Source organism: Ochotona curzoniae, unplaced genomic scaffold (assembly GCF_017591425.1).
Source record: "Ochotona curzoniae isolate NIBS_2020 unplaced genomic scaffold, NIBS_Ocur_1.0 contig_3520, whole genome shotgun sequence".
In the NCBI taxonomy this organism is placed as follows: domain Eukaryota; kingdom Metazoa; phylum Chordata; class Mammalia; order Lagomorpha; family Ochotonidae; genus Ochotona; species Ochotona curzoniae.
Genome location: NW_024465894.1, coordinates 24,883,216 through 24,899,764, shown reverse-complemented (window position 1 = coordinate 24,899,764; position 16,549 = coordinate 24,883,216). Strand labels below are relative to the sequence as shown.

The 16,549-nt window shown below is 42.3% G+C and overlaps 1 protein-coding gene across 3 annotated transcripts in view; it reads right to left on the bottom strand.

Annotated features, from left to right (window-relative positions):
- Positions 1-8,375: 8,375 nt before the first annotated feature.
- SEL1L2 (SEL1L2 adaptor subunit of ERAD E3 ligase) overlaps positions 8,376-16,549 on the bottom strand; it is an 84,046-nt gene continuing 75,872 nt past the window's right edge. For 2 of the 3 annotated variants that reach the window (XM_040981192.1, XM_040981193.1), the window contains 2 exons: positions 9,166-9,294; positions 8,379-8,580 (listed from right to left, as the gene is read on the bottom strand). In XM_040981192.1, coding sequence (XP_040837126.1) covers positions 8,461-8,580; positions 9,166-9,294 — 249 coding nt within the window. In that variant the 3' untranslated portion in view covers positions 8,379-8,460. Of the gene's footprint in view, positions 8,584-9,165; positions 9,295-16,549 lie in introns of all 3 variants that reach the window. The other variant, XM_040981194.1, reaches the window with a different exon arrangement.

The following is a 16,549-nucleotide window of genomic DNA, read 5'->3' as shown; positions in this document are numbered from 1 at the left end:
TTTATTATTAAGGTGATCATAGTAAAATTATTTATTTTAATGTGCGTTTTCTTTAGTTAAATAATATGATTGAAGTAAGCTATCAAGCTTTAATTAATTGATTAATAGGAAACTCATATGCAGGACCCAGATTTTACGTGAGCAGGATGTTGAAATTAGGAGCAGAGCTCCATGAAAAGTCGTTATTTTAAGTGAAAAAAATTTTAATTTTCAAAAATCTTTCCCAAATGGCTACTTTTTTTGTCTGTTTTTTGAAAGGCAACAGGGTGGCAGAGATCTTCGGCTGGTTCCCTACCCAGAGGGCCACAGCAGCCCTGGGCCAAGCCTAAGCACTGTGTTCTGCTGCCTTCCCAGCTGGATCTGAAGCAAGGCAGCCAGGACTGCAACTGGCTCTTCAATGCGGGATGTTGGTATTGCAAGCAGCGACTTAACATGCTCTACCACCAATGCCTGTTCCCCAACATATGTTACTTTTTTTTTTTTGCCATTTGTTTTCTAATTTGAAAGGCCGATTTACAGAGAGGGAAAGACAAAGATCTTCCATCTGCTGGTTCACTCCCCAGTTGACCCCAGTGGCTGGACCTCAGCCAGTCTGAAGTCATCAGCTTCTTCCTGGTCTCCCACATGGGTGCAATGACCCAAGGACTTGAGCCATCCTGCACTGCTTTCCCAGGTCACAAGCAGGGAGCTGGATGGGAAGTGGAACAGGCAGGATATGAACTAGCACCCATATGGGATGCCTGTGTTTGTAGGTAGAGGATTAGCCTGTTCAGTCCCCATACATACCAGCTCCAATAAACAGTTTCTTGATAACCCCACAGTTACCATAAACTCGCATGTATTGCTGTTGCAAAACGACTGGACCCAAGAATAAATAGGCTTGTTTCTGTTTCCTAACACTTCTGTCTATTGTCAGTCTTAACAGCTTGACAAAGATGAACTTACCCCTTCCTTGGATTTTCTGTCAGATTGAAATTCAAGTTGGAAGGTTTCCAGGTGGAAAAGAGAAGCAGGTTCTGCGAGGACTGGCCTTTTTAAGAAAATACAGGAGCTTCATCGCTGCCCTAAATAGGTTCTCACGAGGTCGCCTGGCCCGACACGCAGCGTTTGACTCTCCTAGTTGCTGACTAATAGGGCCTCGGTGTAAGTAACATCTCTGGCAGACAGGAGGCTTTTGTGCTGCTTTCTTGATTCACGGCAGTATCCTAGGTTACCAGCCTAGAGAATTTCAGAGGCGGAAGTGTATGTGAAAGCTTACATTTAAGAAGCAAAGACTGCCTGCTTTATGTAAAGAAAGAACTTGTGTACAGCTTGTTCTCGTGGAAGGTACTTAGCTCAAATATGTGATCTGATGGTGAAAAGCCCACAGAAGTGTCCAACTCCTGAAATAAATTTGACGTGATTTTTTTTCCCCAAACCTGCCCAGTACCATTTTCATCCACTAGGTGGAGACAGTTACAGGATGGCCTGTTTTAGACCATTCATATGAATATCCACTAAGTAGAAATGCGTAAGTGTCTTACCATGGGTTGACATGTGTCCAGGAAACATGAATAGTAACAAATATTTGGCAAATGGAAATACACTTAGGATAATGGTTACTATTTATTCCCTCATAAGTTACCACTAGGCTCTCCTACCTAAGAAGAAATGTTTGGGACTCTTTGGAATGGTAGGGGAGCTTATTATTATTGATAAGGTGAAGTTTATTTTTAGGAAACTTATAAATGGATTTCTTCTGGAAATTAGTGTATGCTATATGTGCTTGGATACTTATCGTGCTGGCTCAAAAGGCATTTATTTTGAAAATAATAGGTGGTAAATTGTTGTCAGATAAGGAAATACTGCTTCAGTATCTGGTGGTTTTAAATTTACCCACAGGGGTTTTTATATGCCTTCTTTTTAAAAGATTTATTTATTTAGCTAGTTAGTTTTTTTTTAAAATAAATAATTCACATTTTCAAAGACAGAGAAACGTCCATTTTACTACCAAATAGCAGCAGTGGCCAGAACTGGGATGGGATGAAGCCAGGAACCATGAGCTTCTGGGTTTCTCACGTGGTGCAGAGGCCCAACAAATTGGACCATTCTCTGCTGCTTTCCCAGGCATACTAACAGGAAGCTGGTTTGGAAGTGGAGCAGCTGGGAGTTAAACCGGTGCCCAGATGGGATGCCAACACCACTAGTGAAGGCTTGACCTACTATACCATGGCATCAGCCCCTCTCTCTGTGCCTCCTTAGAGCCTTGGGTTTTTATTCCCCTTCCTTCCTCTCGCCTGCCTTTGATTTCAGGTTGAGTTTGGTGACTCCCTTCCAACAAGTAAAGTCAGTTCCAAGACTAGATAATAAAAGGCATTGCTCCCCCATCACTGACGCTTGGGCCATTTACTCTGGGGAAAACAGCTGTCACAGTGTAACCTGCTGACATAGCCGCATGGAGATGGCCCAGGAGTGAGGATCTGGCCTCCTGCCCAAAGCCACCTGAAGGCATCACTTTGGAAACACATCCACTAGAGCCAGTCAGCTTTTAGATGCTGTGGTTCCAGCCAAGCCACTCCCAGATTTCTTACCCACAGAAATTAAGCTAACACCTGTAGCTTAAGCCATTGTGTTTTAGAATAACTTCTTGTGCAGCCATAAGTCATCAAAACACTCTCTTTGGGAAAAGCTGGGCTCTCAGGGTGTGCTTGCTTATTTAAAACTAGGTGAAGGGATGGTGCCAGCACCTTGGCTCGACTTGCCAATCTTCTACCTACAAGCACCAGCATCCCATATGGGTGCTGGTTCTGATCCTGGCAGCTCCGCTTCCCATCCAGCTCCTGCTTTGTGGCCTGGGAAAGCAGTAGAGAATGGCCCAAATCCTTGGGACCCTGTACCTGCATGGAAGACTTAGAAGAAGCTCTGGGCTCCTGGCTCGAGATCTGCTCAGCTCTGGCCATTGGCAACATCTGGGGAGTAAACCAGCAGATGGAAGATCTTTTTGTCTCTCCTCTTCATAAATCTGCTTCTCCAATAAAAAAATAAATAAATTTTTAACAAATAAGAATTGGGCAAAGGAAGCAGGCTGTAGTCTAGTGGTTAATAAGTCCATGACCCTCAAGGGAGTGCTTGGGTTCTGTTACTAACTCCTGAATCCAGCTTCCTACCAATGAGGATCCTAGGAGGCAGCGGTGCTGGCTCAAGTCATCAGATCCTGGGCACTCATATGGGGAACCTGGATTGAGTTCCGGGTTCCTAGAATCATTATGGACAATCACCAACTGAAATAGCAACACTCTTGTCCCTTTGCCTCTCAAAAATTTTTTTAAAGTAAAATGAATATGTTACATTTTTTAAAGCGTCAGAATTGATTCCACATAGACTCGAGGCAACTGACCTCCCAAGGTAGGCCTCAATTTTATTTGTGAGGATCAATTTCCTATGGCAGGTCCCACAAAGGATGTAGAGAGAAAGTCTGCCTTTGAGAATCCCATGAGTTGCACAGCTGCGCCTCAACTTCCCAGTGCTGGCATTGCGGTTTTCTTTAGCCAATGTTTTAAAGGATTTATTTATTTTTACTGAAAGTCAGAGAGCAAGAGGTACAGACAGATCTTCCATTCTTTGGTTCACTCCCCAAGTGGCCACAATGGCCACAGCTGAGCTGATCTGAAGCCAGGAGCCTGGAGCCTCTTCCAGGTTTTCACATGTGTGCATGGTCCCAAGGCTCTAGACCATTCTGTACTGCTTTCCCAGGCCACATGCAGGGAGCTGGATGAGCATTAGAGCAGCCAGAACATGTACTGGTGACTATATGGGATCCCGAGTCATGCAAGATAAGGATATAGCCACTAAACCATGGCACTGGGCCCTCTTACTTTAAATGATAATTTATATGACTCAACCCAGGTTCCCCATGTAAGTGCACAGGCTCAAAAGCTTAAGCCATCTTCTGTTGCTTTCCTGGGCATATTAGCAAGAAACCAAGTCAGAAGTGGAGTAGCCTAGATTCAAATCAGCCCTCCAACATGGGACATAGCACAATGCCAGCCCCAGCAACAACAGCCTTTTCTTTTGAAGAGTAGAATCTAATTATTATTAATCATTTTATAATTTTATTATATATAATTATATTATTTATCATTTTAATTTTATTATTTTAAAAGATTTTATTAGCAAGTCAGATACATTAGCAAGTCAGAAAGGAGAGACAGAGAAAAAAATATTGCATCCAATGATTCACTCCCCAAGTGGCTGCAATGGCTGGAACTGAGCCAATCCGAAGCCAGCAGCCCAGAGCTTCTTCCAGGTCTTCCACACTAGTGCAGGTTCCCAAAGTTGTCCGCGACTGCTTTCCCAGGCCACAAGCAGGGAGCTGGATGGGAAGCGGGGCAGCCAGGATTAGAACCAGCACCGATATGGGATCCTGGCATGTGCAGTGCGATGATTTTAGCTGCTAGGCTACTGTACCAGGCCCTTTTATTATTATTTTTATTTTGTATATGTATATATTTTAACTTTTGTTTATATTTATTTTTATTGTTAAAAATCATTGTATAATTTCTTATATAATTTTTATTATTTAAATAATGTTTAAAATTTTAATAATTAATAAAGATTAGTACAATGTGGCAGAGGTAATGTTTCAGAAATCTTGGAAACCAAAATATGAAATCCAAACCATGGCTCATCAGCATAAAACGTTTTCAACTAAAGGTAATTAAGAAGCAGATGTAGAAAAGCATTCTTTCCTCCCCCTAATTTGACATAATTGTAAATATGTCTCCCTTCACTCTAACAGAAGGGAAGCTAATCACTGAAGACAACATTTAAAAGCTCAGGTAGGCACTGGAGGATTCTATAAAACTGTCTTACTCCATTGCAATTTTATCTTCCCAAGGTTTCCTACCTCACGAAGCCTAAAACTGCTTTGCTCTGTCTTGCCACATCTCTAAAATGTGTTATCTTTGTCCAAGATCCTATAGCAGCTAGTTGTAAGCCACTGCTTTGAGTTACCTTTCACTGAGACTTCTCCTGGGTGACCTACACTACACATGTTGACAAACTGGCTTCTGTTCTCCTGCTTAATCTGTCCTTCAGTACAGAGGCATGTCTCAGCGACAAGCTTCTGGAGGTTGAGGTGAAACCATATGTGTTCTCCTACGGAAGCCTGAACACTAGGAAGGATGTGCTAAGTTTCCATGTAAGAAGTTGAGCTGCTGTGTCCACTACGCTAAGGCATTACATGTGACTGACATGAAGGCATGCTGGTCAAGAGTCACAGCTGAGACCAACCTTCCAACCATCCGTGCGAGCATTCCCTAGAACAGGGTATCCACCAGCGGAGCATGAAGACAATTCAGTGGATGCCATGTGCAATGGAAGACTCTCCTACTTCAGATAAAATAACATAATTGGTTTTTCAAGCCATTAGCTTTTGAAGTAGCCAATAAAAGAAGGCAGCAGTAACTGGAACAGAAGTACAGAAGAAAGACCATATTTCACAGTAAGCTCTGTACTCAAATTCTAGATTCATTATTTATCAGCAATCGGATCATTTCTAGCTTCGCCTTGCCTGTTTTCTGCTGTGTAAAACAGAGATATTTATATTGACCCCACAAACTCATCATTGGGATAGAATGAGGACAGACAGAAAACAGAGCCTGGCTCTCAGCAGGTGCTCCATCCTACACCTTCTCCAAGATTCTCTGGGAACCATTTCTGTCTCTCTTTCTCCTGGGACCTCATTTTCTTCTCCTTTAGTCACTCAGTGTCATGCCAGATAAAACCTATCACCTGAGACCTTGGGGAAAGAGACAGAAGTCCAACGAGCCATGCTCTTCAAAAACTAACTCTGGATCTCTGCTCCACTACCAGGCATTGTTGACCTGATTGGCTTTTATAGGACGGGTCCTAACGAACAGCTACCCCAAATTTAATAGAGAATCAGGGAAGGAAAGAAAGAGATGAAAAGGAATTACAAAAGAGATTCAATTTTTTTTTTGTAATTTTATAGCAAAAAGTTGCTATGTTCCACAGTCAGTTTTTATTTAAATGCCATAGCATTAGAGCAAAATAATAATAATAATAATAATAATAATAATAATAATAATAAATATGGTTTTCGGCACCCAGGTAGCAGGTGGGATATTTCCAGACTTAGGAAATATCAATGATCTCCAAGCTGCAGCCTCTTTGTCCCACTTCGATAGTCATCTGGAAGCTGACCAGCACCCAGCAGGTGAGCTTACATGTGATACAAGAAAGTCACCACAGAGAAGAAGCCCAATTTGATTATTTAAAACCCCTACAGGATTCCTGCGGGGGGGAAGCCTGCTACATTTCTCCTATTCATTTGGAGCAATTAGCTGAAGAGGGAAACGTATGAACTTACACTGCCATCCGTTCCCTATTTTAGGCAGTGATCTCCTCTACACAGCAATTCAGAACAACAGTTTCCTTTTCCTCCCTGCTTGGGCAAATTTCATAAGTGTTACCTCTAAGGAGTTCATTTTTCATCTAGACTTTGAACCAGAACTCACCAACTGTGCCTTCCCCTCTTGGCCCTCATAGTGGTTATGTCTGCATTCTAGATGTCTGGGAACTACAATTCCATGGTCTGCTTTTCCATTACAGACTGACCTGAGATTTAGTTGTCCTCTCTTGACTTTTTTTTTTTTTTTTTTAATATAAACTAAGCTGAATCCTTTAGAAGTAGAACTCCACCATAAGGTAGGGACCACGTCTGGGAAATCCTAAACACTTCTTACGACTTCAGGCCTGGATTAAATAGATGGCTATGGTTAATACACATCTGTGCTATGTTTATAAAGCACTTCTGAGGTTAGACTTATTCGAATTTCACACTTCTTCAGTGAGGTGGGAATTAAGCCCATTTTAAAAGAGAAAAGCAGGTTTCCAAAGCCATGCTCAACATCATAGAGCTATAATGTACAAAGTTGGACGTCAAATCTGATTGTTGGATTCCAGACTCCGTGTATGCCCATCTTGCTACGCTACTTTTCATTATGGTTGACATTAGAAACGAGTTCTTCTTATAAGTAGGGATATAGTATCTCTTCCCTTCAAAGACCTCAGCATTTTGCCTGAAGAAGTGAAAAACACCAAAGATACCCAGAATGTATCAACCCAGCTGTATTCCTATTCCACAGCACTGGCTGTACATTTTTAAAGAATATTAAAAGCTGCCATTTAGAAAACACTTCTAGGTGCCAGGCCTTGCTATATTACCTTTGAAAACATCCAATTACTATGCAGCTCTTCGCCAAAGGTATCGGTTTCCCAGTTTTGCATGTTAGGAAATGAGTCTCGGGAGGTCCCACAGCTAGTTATGGAGCTGCACCTGGCGCTGTGGTGCAGTGCGTCACTTTGCACCCTGTGATGCCGATGTCCCATATCAGAATACCAGCAGAAGTAAGTAACAGCTTCTCTGCTTCTGATCCGACTCCTTGCTAATGTGCCTGGGAAAGCAGCAGAAGGTGGCTCAAGTACTTGGGCCCCTACATCCCATGTGGGAGACCCAGAAGGAATTCCTGGCTCCTGGCTTCAGCCTCACACAGTTCCAACCATGTGGAGGCATGGACCAGTGGATGGAAAATCTTTTTATCTCTGTCTCTCCCTATAATTCTGACTTTTAAATGAAAATAAATCTGAAACAACAAACAGGAGTTGTGAAGCTGGGATTCAAGGCTGGTTCTTGACGTAAGTCACGGTTCTGTTGCATTCTCCTTCCCATCCCAGCCCCCGTGCCCTGGGCTCGGAACTGGCTTAGAGGATCCAAAGAATCAGGACACTAGGAGGCATTTACCTTCACCTTTTGTAAGTGCCATAGAATGTACAACCCAGAAAGACCAGGAGAGGAGTACAGTGCTGTATCGACCCAGAAGCTTTGGTTCACTTCACAGCCACTAAGTGAGCTTTGACAGAAGGCCCATGCGTGAGGAGCTGGGTTACTTCTACATCCTCATGCCAGGCACAAGACATCACGAAGAACTGCTGCTCAGTAGGGCTCTATTACAGCTCACAGTGTCATTCCCAAGTAGACGGACTTGTGCAATGATTTTTATCATCTTCTTAGAAATGTGTATACCTCTGCTTCCCCAGTTCTCCGTTATCACCTGTTATATCATTGGGAGCCAAGAAACCTGGCTTGTCCTCGGGAAAAGGGAGAGATTATTATACAAACAAGAAAGTGGGTGTCTTGATCATGAAAACCATAAGCTGTAAATCATTCTTGGGTACCAGTCTCCATCTTCCCCTAGGTGGTCCTGTCAATTATGAAGGAAGTCTAGACTGGTTTCTTGTGTATCCTACGGTTCCAAGACCTGTCTATATTTCTATTATGGGCCAAGTGTGGGAAACCTACAACAGACTTTTGATTTGGATGAGGAATTTGTTTTTATTTAGGAAGGAGAGCACGCAGTAAACTGGTTTCCAGGAGAAGGTTTTCCTATGGTCCAGATCCTACTGGTGGTGGTTTCTAAGCAAGAAGATCAGCATGGCAATAATTATGCCAATCACAAAAAAGTCCCAGTATGGTCCAAGGGTGTTGTCCAATTTCGTCCATTTCCATTTCATTGTGAACTGCTGGTAAGAGACATTCAGTTAACAAACAAACCCCAGCCTCTCACATGACTCAGAACCACCACCTCCACTCAAGCCCATGAATAGCACCCATCCTCTCCCACATTCCCTTCTGCTTCCCTCAGTCTAGAAGACATACCTTTGCTTACTGACAGCTCCCAGATGGGGCTTAACTACTGCCTTCACAATAGCCCCCAAAGACTTATAGGTTTCATTTCTGCTTTTTCAAGCTACAGCTGTTTTGTGATATCATTTACCACTTGCCATCTGCTTACCAGTCTCAGATTTTGATGGCAAGAACTATGTTTTGAACAAGCATATACAGCACACGCTGCTTTGTTTAAAACTCTCATCTAGGATGAGCTTAAAAGATTATCTGCCAAATGAAGTCCCTGGTTGCATTCCAACACATACCCTGTATAGTCACCCAAATCGGTCTGTGTGGTAAATTCGAGGATTTGAATTCACCTATCAAAGCAAAATCAGTGTACAAAAAGACCCCTCTGTTGGGTCTTCATCATTTTGTTCCTAACCATTGTTCATGGGAGTTTTCAGAGATTTGAGACCAATTGAAGCTAAACTTACGTTAAGAAACAGGACATCTTGAAGGAAATGCACTGTTTCCAGCTTTATGAGGGCAAAGAACACAGGAATGTGAGCGTCTGGACTTGTTTCAGCGGCCATGTCATATAATCTCCTGGCCAAGTGAATGTCCTGGAAGTAGAAAAAGAGACCATACTTGTTAGGTGTATATTCTTTTTTTTTTTTTTTTAAAGATTTATTTTTATTATTTTTTCATTGGAAAGGCAGATATACAGAGAGGAGAGACAGAGAGGAAGATCTTCCGTCCGATGATTCACTCCCCAAGTGAGCGCAACGGGCCGATACTATGCCGATCCGAAGCCAGGAGCCTCTTCCGGGTCTCCCACATGGGTGCAGGTTCCCAAAGCTTTGGGCTGTCCTCGACTGCCCTCCCAGGCCACAGGCAGGGAGCTGGAAGGGAAGCGGGGCTGCCGGGATTAGAACCGGCGCCCCTATGGGATCCCGGGCGTGCAAGGCGAGGACCTTTAACCACTTGCGCCACCGCGCCGGGCCCTAGGTGTATATTCTTTAAGAACAAGTAAGCTCCTAGATGTATCATCAACTTCTAGAAGCATCATCATCTCCTAGAAGTATCATCATTTGTATTTGGTACATAGACGGACTGCCCCAAGATTTTTTTTTTTCTCATCCCTTGAACTTACTAGTGATGACATGTTTTGTTGCAAAGGAAACTTTACAAATGCAGTATAGGTGAAAGGCCTTCAGATAAAGAAAGAGGACCCTTGACTCGACCTAATCACCTGAGCCTTTAAACACAGAGAGATTCTCAGCATGGGTGGCTAATTTGAGTGAGTGAGAAGGAATTCAAACAGACAGCAAGGAAGCAGCACTTCAGCAAGGAAAGGGAACTACAACCTCAAGAAACTGAATTCAGCCAGCCTAACTATTCCTGAGGTGAATTCTTTCCCAGAACCCTCTGGCAACAAATATGGCCATGATTTTCACCTTGTCAGTCCCTAAGCAGAGAACACAACCAGCCACTTGGAGGTTTTTTTTTTTTTAAAGATTTATTTTTATTATTTTTTTTTTATTGGAAAGGCAGATATACAGAGAGGAGAGAGAGAGAGGAAGATCTTCCGTCCGATGATTCACTCCCCAAGTGAGCGCAACGGCCAAGCCAGGAGACTCTTCCGGGTCTCCCACGCGGGTGCAGGATCCCAAGGCTTTGGGCCGTCCTCGACTGCTTTCCCAGGCCACAGGCAGGGAGCTGGAAGGGAAGCAGGGCTGCCGGGATAGAACTGGCACCCATATGGGATCCCAGGCGTGCAAGGCGAGGACCTTAACCACTGCGCCACCGGCGCCGGGCCCCATGGTCAACTTTTAATAATCTTCATGGTAGTTGTCATATGTGAAGTTACAAAATGCTCATCATTTGTTTATTTACAGATCCTTAAAGACAAAAGACTGTGTTTTTCCATGAAGTGTCTGTATCTGGCCAGCACCATGGCATTGTACATCAGGCTTCCACTCGCAGTGCTGGCATCCTGTATGGATGCTGGTTTGAGTCCTGGCTGCTCTACTCGAAATTATAATGGCCTGAGAAAACAGTAGATGGTCGTTCAGTCTTGTGATCCTACAGCCATGTGGGAGACCCGGAAGAAGCTCCAGGCTCCTGGCTTCAGATCGGTCTAGCTCTGGCCATTGCAGCCATTTGGGCAGTGACCCAGTGAAAGAAAGATTTCTTTCTCACTCTGTCTTTCCTTCTCTCTTCATAAAATTGCATTTAAAATACAAATAAGTAAATCTTTTTTTTTAAAAGCGACTGTACTTTTAGTTTATTAAACTATTTTAGGTCTTGGTTTGGATGTTGATTCCTCAAATAATATACTGCTATACTTTTAGGGACTTCTAAAATTGCATTATATTGCACCAAGACAAATTTGTTTTAATTGTTTTTTGCTCCCAGCCTACTTCATGTTTGCTCTGTTTGCTTGAATAATAATGAGAAGGCTAAGTTAAATTGCTTTCAAAATTTGAAGTGTCATGGGTCTGTTCCAGAATTGTATTTTGCTTGGGTGCCCTTGAATTATTTTCAAAAGAAGTGGGAGAGGAAATGAGATTTTTCATTCTTCATAGTCACCTACATTCCTGTCTGTCCTCCTTTATCACACAGGTTTCAGCAGCTGGGAGTTTCTTGAGGCCTGCAGTAAACCTGTTTTCCTGAGCGGCGTCTTCTCTGAGGTATTCCGCTTGTCATTTCTTAAAAATCTCTAAAGCCTCATGTCTGGCAAATTGATTTGCTGGAGAAAGAGGAACATCCTTGCTTAAAATACTTAAAATTCAGAAGATGGCTTGGAAAAAAAAATCTTCCTGGCAACAGAGAAAATAGACATTCTAAAAACTCTAATTTGTGTCTCTAATTCCAACGAATCCAGTGGGTGTTCATTTGAATGCACCCTGTGGATTATAACGGCTGTGTCAGTCCCACGCATGAAAGGCACATTGACTTGAATGGGGGGCAATCAGGGAACAGCAGATTTTGTCAATATTTTAGGCGTTCATTCTGAAGTTAATAGTTATTCATTTATTTCTTTAGGCACAAGCATCACAATTCAGTCACTTAGTTTACAATGAAGAATAGTGAGCAGTATCATTAAAGTGGGATGAACTCCACCACTTGCCCAAAAGACATTACAATTTGTGGTAGTGGTATGGTCAGATGTGAAAGTCTCTTAATATTTCCAAAGAATGAAATTCATGAAGCCAGGAGCTGAAACTAACACGAATCTAGAACTGGGCACAAAGCTGGAACTTCAACCCAGACACTCTGATATGGGACACGTGTGACCCAAGTAGCTTGCCCATAGAGCAACTCACATAAAAAAGAGTTTTATTGTCACAGAATTCTCATTTCTTTGAACTTACTAAGACTCCTAAATAAGTCAAACAAAAATTTACTCCTGATAGTTTTTGACAATGCCCAAGATTCATTAAGAAGTCCATGGCACAACTAATTCACTTAGATTTAACTTCTGCTTAGTACAATTGAGTTTATTTTGCTTCAAATAAAGTGGTTCAGGAGGTTATGTAAACCAATCTATATATTCTTTCTAAAGATTTATTTGAGTTACAAAGAGAGACAGAGAAACACAGAGAAAGAGATCTTGCACCTGCTGGTTCATTCCCCAAATGGTCAAACAGGCAGACCTGGCCAGTCCACAACTGGGAACCAGGAGCTTCTTCTAGGTCTCCCACGTGGGTGCAAGGTCCCAAGGTCTTGGACCATCCCCTGCTGCTTTCCCAGGCCATTAGCAGGGAGCTGGCTCAGAACTGGTCCTCATATGAGATGCCAGTCTCTGTGGCATAGGATGAGCTTACTACACTCCCGTGCCAGCCTCCATAGGTTCATCCTTTAAAGATATGCTTCCAGCTAAAATGTCAGGTATGCCAAAGTACTGCTCAATGTTCAAATGTTCAAAATAGCTTCTACACTTTAAAAAATCTGTGTTCTCCACAAGGTTTGCTTCTAACAATTGTTCAATAGCAGCTTTTATTGGGATAGAATATATTAACTAAGTTGTTGAATTTTTAAAAATATATATTTTTTTAATTTGAAAAGTAAAGTTACACAGAGACACAGACACACAGAAAAAGACATTCTTGTTCATTCCACAGATGGCCACAACAACCAGGACTCATGTCAGGACAAAGCCAGGAATTCCATCCGAGTCTCCCATGTGAGTCAGGCAGGGGTCCTAGTAATTGGACAGTCTTTCATTGCTTTCTCAAGTGAAACCACTGGACTCGAGCCAGAGTAAGATTTCTGAGTCTCAGACATAAATAAGATGTAGTTGTAAAAATACTTTATTCTTGGCTCTTATTCTAAATATATGTATTAATTAGAAAGAATTTCTGAATAGACAGAGCTGAACAAATGGGGGAAAATAGTTTGTACCCATTCTTCGAACACTTTAATAAGCATTTTTTGAAAATTTTGTGTATTTGCTTATTTATCTTTAAAGATTATTCTTGATGGAAAGGCAGATTTATAGAGAGAAAAAGAGACAGAGAGAAAGACCTCTTGTCGGCTGGTTCACTCCCAAAGTGGGAGTCCTCAACGGTCAGAGCTGAGCCCCTCTGAAGCCAGGAGCCAGAAGCTTCTTCCAGGTTTCCTATGGGAGTATGGGTCCCAAGGCTTTGAGTCCTAAGACTGCTTTCCCAGGCCACAAGCAGAGAGCTGAAAGGGAGGTGGAGCAGCTGGGACATGATCCAGCACCCTCATGGGATCCTGGCATATCAAAGGCTAGGATTTAGCCACTGAGTCATTGCACCAGGCCCAAACTGTTGTGTATTTATTAGAAAAACTCTGGCTCACTTCTCAAACACTTGGCAGTGTCCAGGATGGGATGGCTGAAGCCCAGGACTTGATCTTTCAACTGCCTGAGTCTCTTATGTCCTCCACTCACAGGAAGCCAGAGTCACAAGCTGGAGCTTGCGGGCTGGTGTTGTGACACGGAGGATTAAGATAGCATCCCATGGGAGAGTGAGTTCTGGTTGTTCTGCTTCCCAGTCAACTCCATGCTAATGAACTCAGAAGATGACCCAAGGACTTGTGACCCTGCTGTCCACCTGTGAGACCCAGATGAAGTTCCAGCCTGCTGGCATCATGATGGATACTTGGGGAATGAACCAGCAGATAGAAAAAAACTCTTTCTCTTTGTCTCCCTGCCTTTCAAATAAATAAAATAAATCTTAGAGAAAAATGGTAGCTAGAGCCAGAATCAAATCGAGGTACTCTGACATGTGACACAAGCACCTTAACTGCTACGCAGAACTGCCCACTGGCATACTTTTAATCTAGGGAATTTTTAATCTGCATAATATTTTGTTTTCTGTTTCTTAACCCAACAATGTATGTCATGAGATATGCTGTGACTTACAGTGCTATTATATTATAAGGCACTTTTAGTGGTTGCGGAATGAATTATAATAAAGACTTATGAACTACATATATGTGCCAGTCTGCCAGTCTCCAACTGCTCTTCTATCATTCATGATGATTCGACACAGCAAGTAATCTTGCTAACTCCACTTTAAAGATGAACTGAAATGTCCTGAAAGGTTGTTGCTTCTGCAAATTCATATGACTTTCAAGTGGCAGATGTGGACTCAATCCAGACAGTCTGATTCTAGCCTCTGATGTAAGCACCTGACCATAAAAACACAAAACTACATAGTAATTTACATTACATGTCTTCCATTTTGGTTTTTTCCCTGTAATCAATAAAGTTATGTGACTACAAGGTTTTTTAGGCACACTTGTATTTCAAATTATTTTATTAGGTGAAAGACATTTATTTTCATGAAAGATTTGACCTTTGAAGGAGTGCATGTTCTGTTCTGCCACATTTGAAGGAGGGCCATTTTAACTCTCTGAATTTAGCTATACTTTGTTTTTAAAAATATTATTTATTTATATTGGAAAGTCAGATTTACAGAGTGAAGGAGAGATAAAGATCTTCCATCTATTGATCCACTGCCTCCCCCCCCCCCCCAAGTAGTTGCAATGGCTGCAGCTGAGTTGATCTAAAACCAGGAGCCAGGAGGCTCCTCCCAGCCTCCCATGCAGGTGCAGGGTCCCAATGCTTTTGGCCATTTTCTACTGCTTTTGTAGGCCACAAGCAGGGAACTGGAAGGTAAGCGGAGTAGCTGGGATATGAACCAGTGCCCATATGGGATCCCGGGCATGCAAGGCTAAGACTTAAGCCACTACACTACCATGCAAGGCTCTAGCTATACTTTCCAGAAATAGCCCCTGCTGCTGCTTAACACTACAGCTTTCATACTCCATAGGTGGTCAGACCAGAGAAATGAGAAATAAAAATGCCTTGTTCCATAGTTACTTTTATATTTGACAGTCCTATTTATAATTTAATTGTTGGATGCAAATTTGTTTCCTCTGCAAGATGAAAAAATATGTTATCTAGAGGGCCTAAATATGTTTGAAACTCCTCTGCAAAGGTCAATTTTTATACACCTTTTGTCTTCTGTGACAGATTTCCTAGTTCTAATCTTTAAGCATTCATGATTTTTCCCATTTAAAAAGATCATGATGTGTTTTTTAATACTCCTTGTGAAAGCAGACAGGACCTCAGGGTCCTGATTCCTTCACTGTAATTGTTCCTTCTTTAACATATTTGTAGTCCCTTTTAAAAAAAAATTTAAAGTTTTTTTTAAAAGAAAATACTTAATTGAAAATTAGAGGGAGAACAGTCCTTATCATCTGGTTCACTCTCCAAGTGCGTGTACCAGCTGAAGCTGGAGATTAGAACAGCCACCAGGTCTCCTCTGTCGGTGGCACAAGCCGAAGCACAAGGGCCATTAGCCACTGCTTTTCCACAAGAAGCACAGGCGCTGAGGCTTGAAGCAGCACCCCAAGCATGCCAAGCAGTGGCTTCACCTGCCGTGTCACCCACCCTTATTCAGAGTACTTCACTCTAACACTCTTTTAAGGTGTGGGGACATGCATGTGCATGCTATTTTCAGTTGGAGAACATATTTCTTTCAGAGTAAGCTGTAACTTATTTGCAATCATTCTTCTTGTGTCCCCAGAATCAAACACAATACCTCCTCATAACAAAGCAAGAACTTGATAAATATTTGAGCTGAATGAATGAATGAAAAGGAGAGCACAGTTCTATGGTGTTCTCAAAGCAGATATGTTTTAAAGTTGGAGTTTTGAAAGATTCTTCGAGCTGATGACATTGGAGCTCCTCCTTGAAAACTAAACTGGGCTTCAACGGACAAAAGCTTTAAAGAACAATACTGGTGCAATTGCTCAGTGGCTAAATCTTCACCTAGTATGTGCTGGATCCCATGTGGGTGCTGGTTGGTGTCGTGGTTGATTCGCTTCTTTCAGCTCTCCACATGTGGCCTAGCAAAGCAGCAGAGGGTGGCACAGAGCCTTGGGACCTTGCACCAGCGTGGGGGACCCAAAGGAGGATTCTGGCTTTGAATCGGTTCAGCTCTGGCTGTCACCATTATTTGGGGAATGAACCAGCAGATGGAAGATCTTTGTTTCTCCTTCTGTCTAAATCTGATCTCCCTTTCAAATCAAAACAAATCCAAGATTTTTTTTTTTTAATTAGAGAAGCTCATTTCAAAGGGATATAGGGCAAGATCCAAGGGATTTCAGTTAAGGTCTTCATTAGAAGGAATGAATATCCTTGAATATGTACTATGGGAAAGCGGCATATCAAACCTTTGTCAAGGTAGGATCAAGGAGGGTTTTGAACTCAGGGTAAGAAGTCTGGATTTCATTAGGCAACAGGAAGTCATTAAAGATTTTTTTATATTTGTTAATATATTTGTGCTTTTTTGGGTGTGGTTTTAGCAGGGAGGGAAGTTGGAGTGGATATTAGTTCCA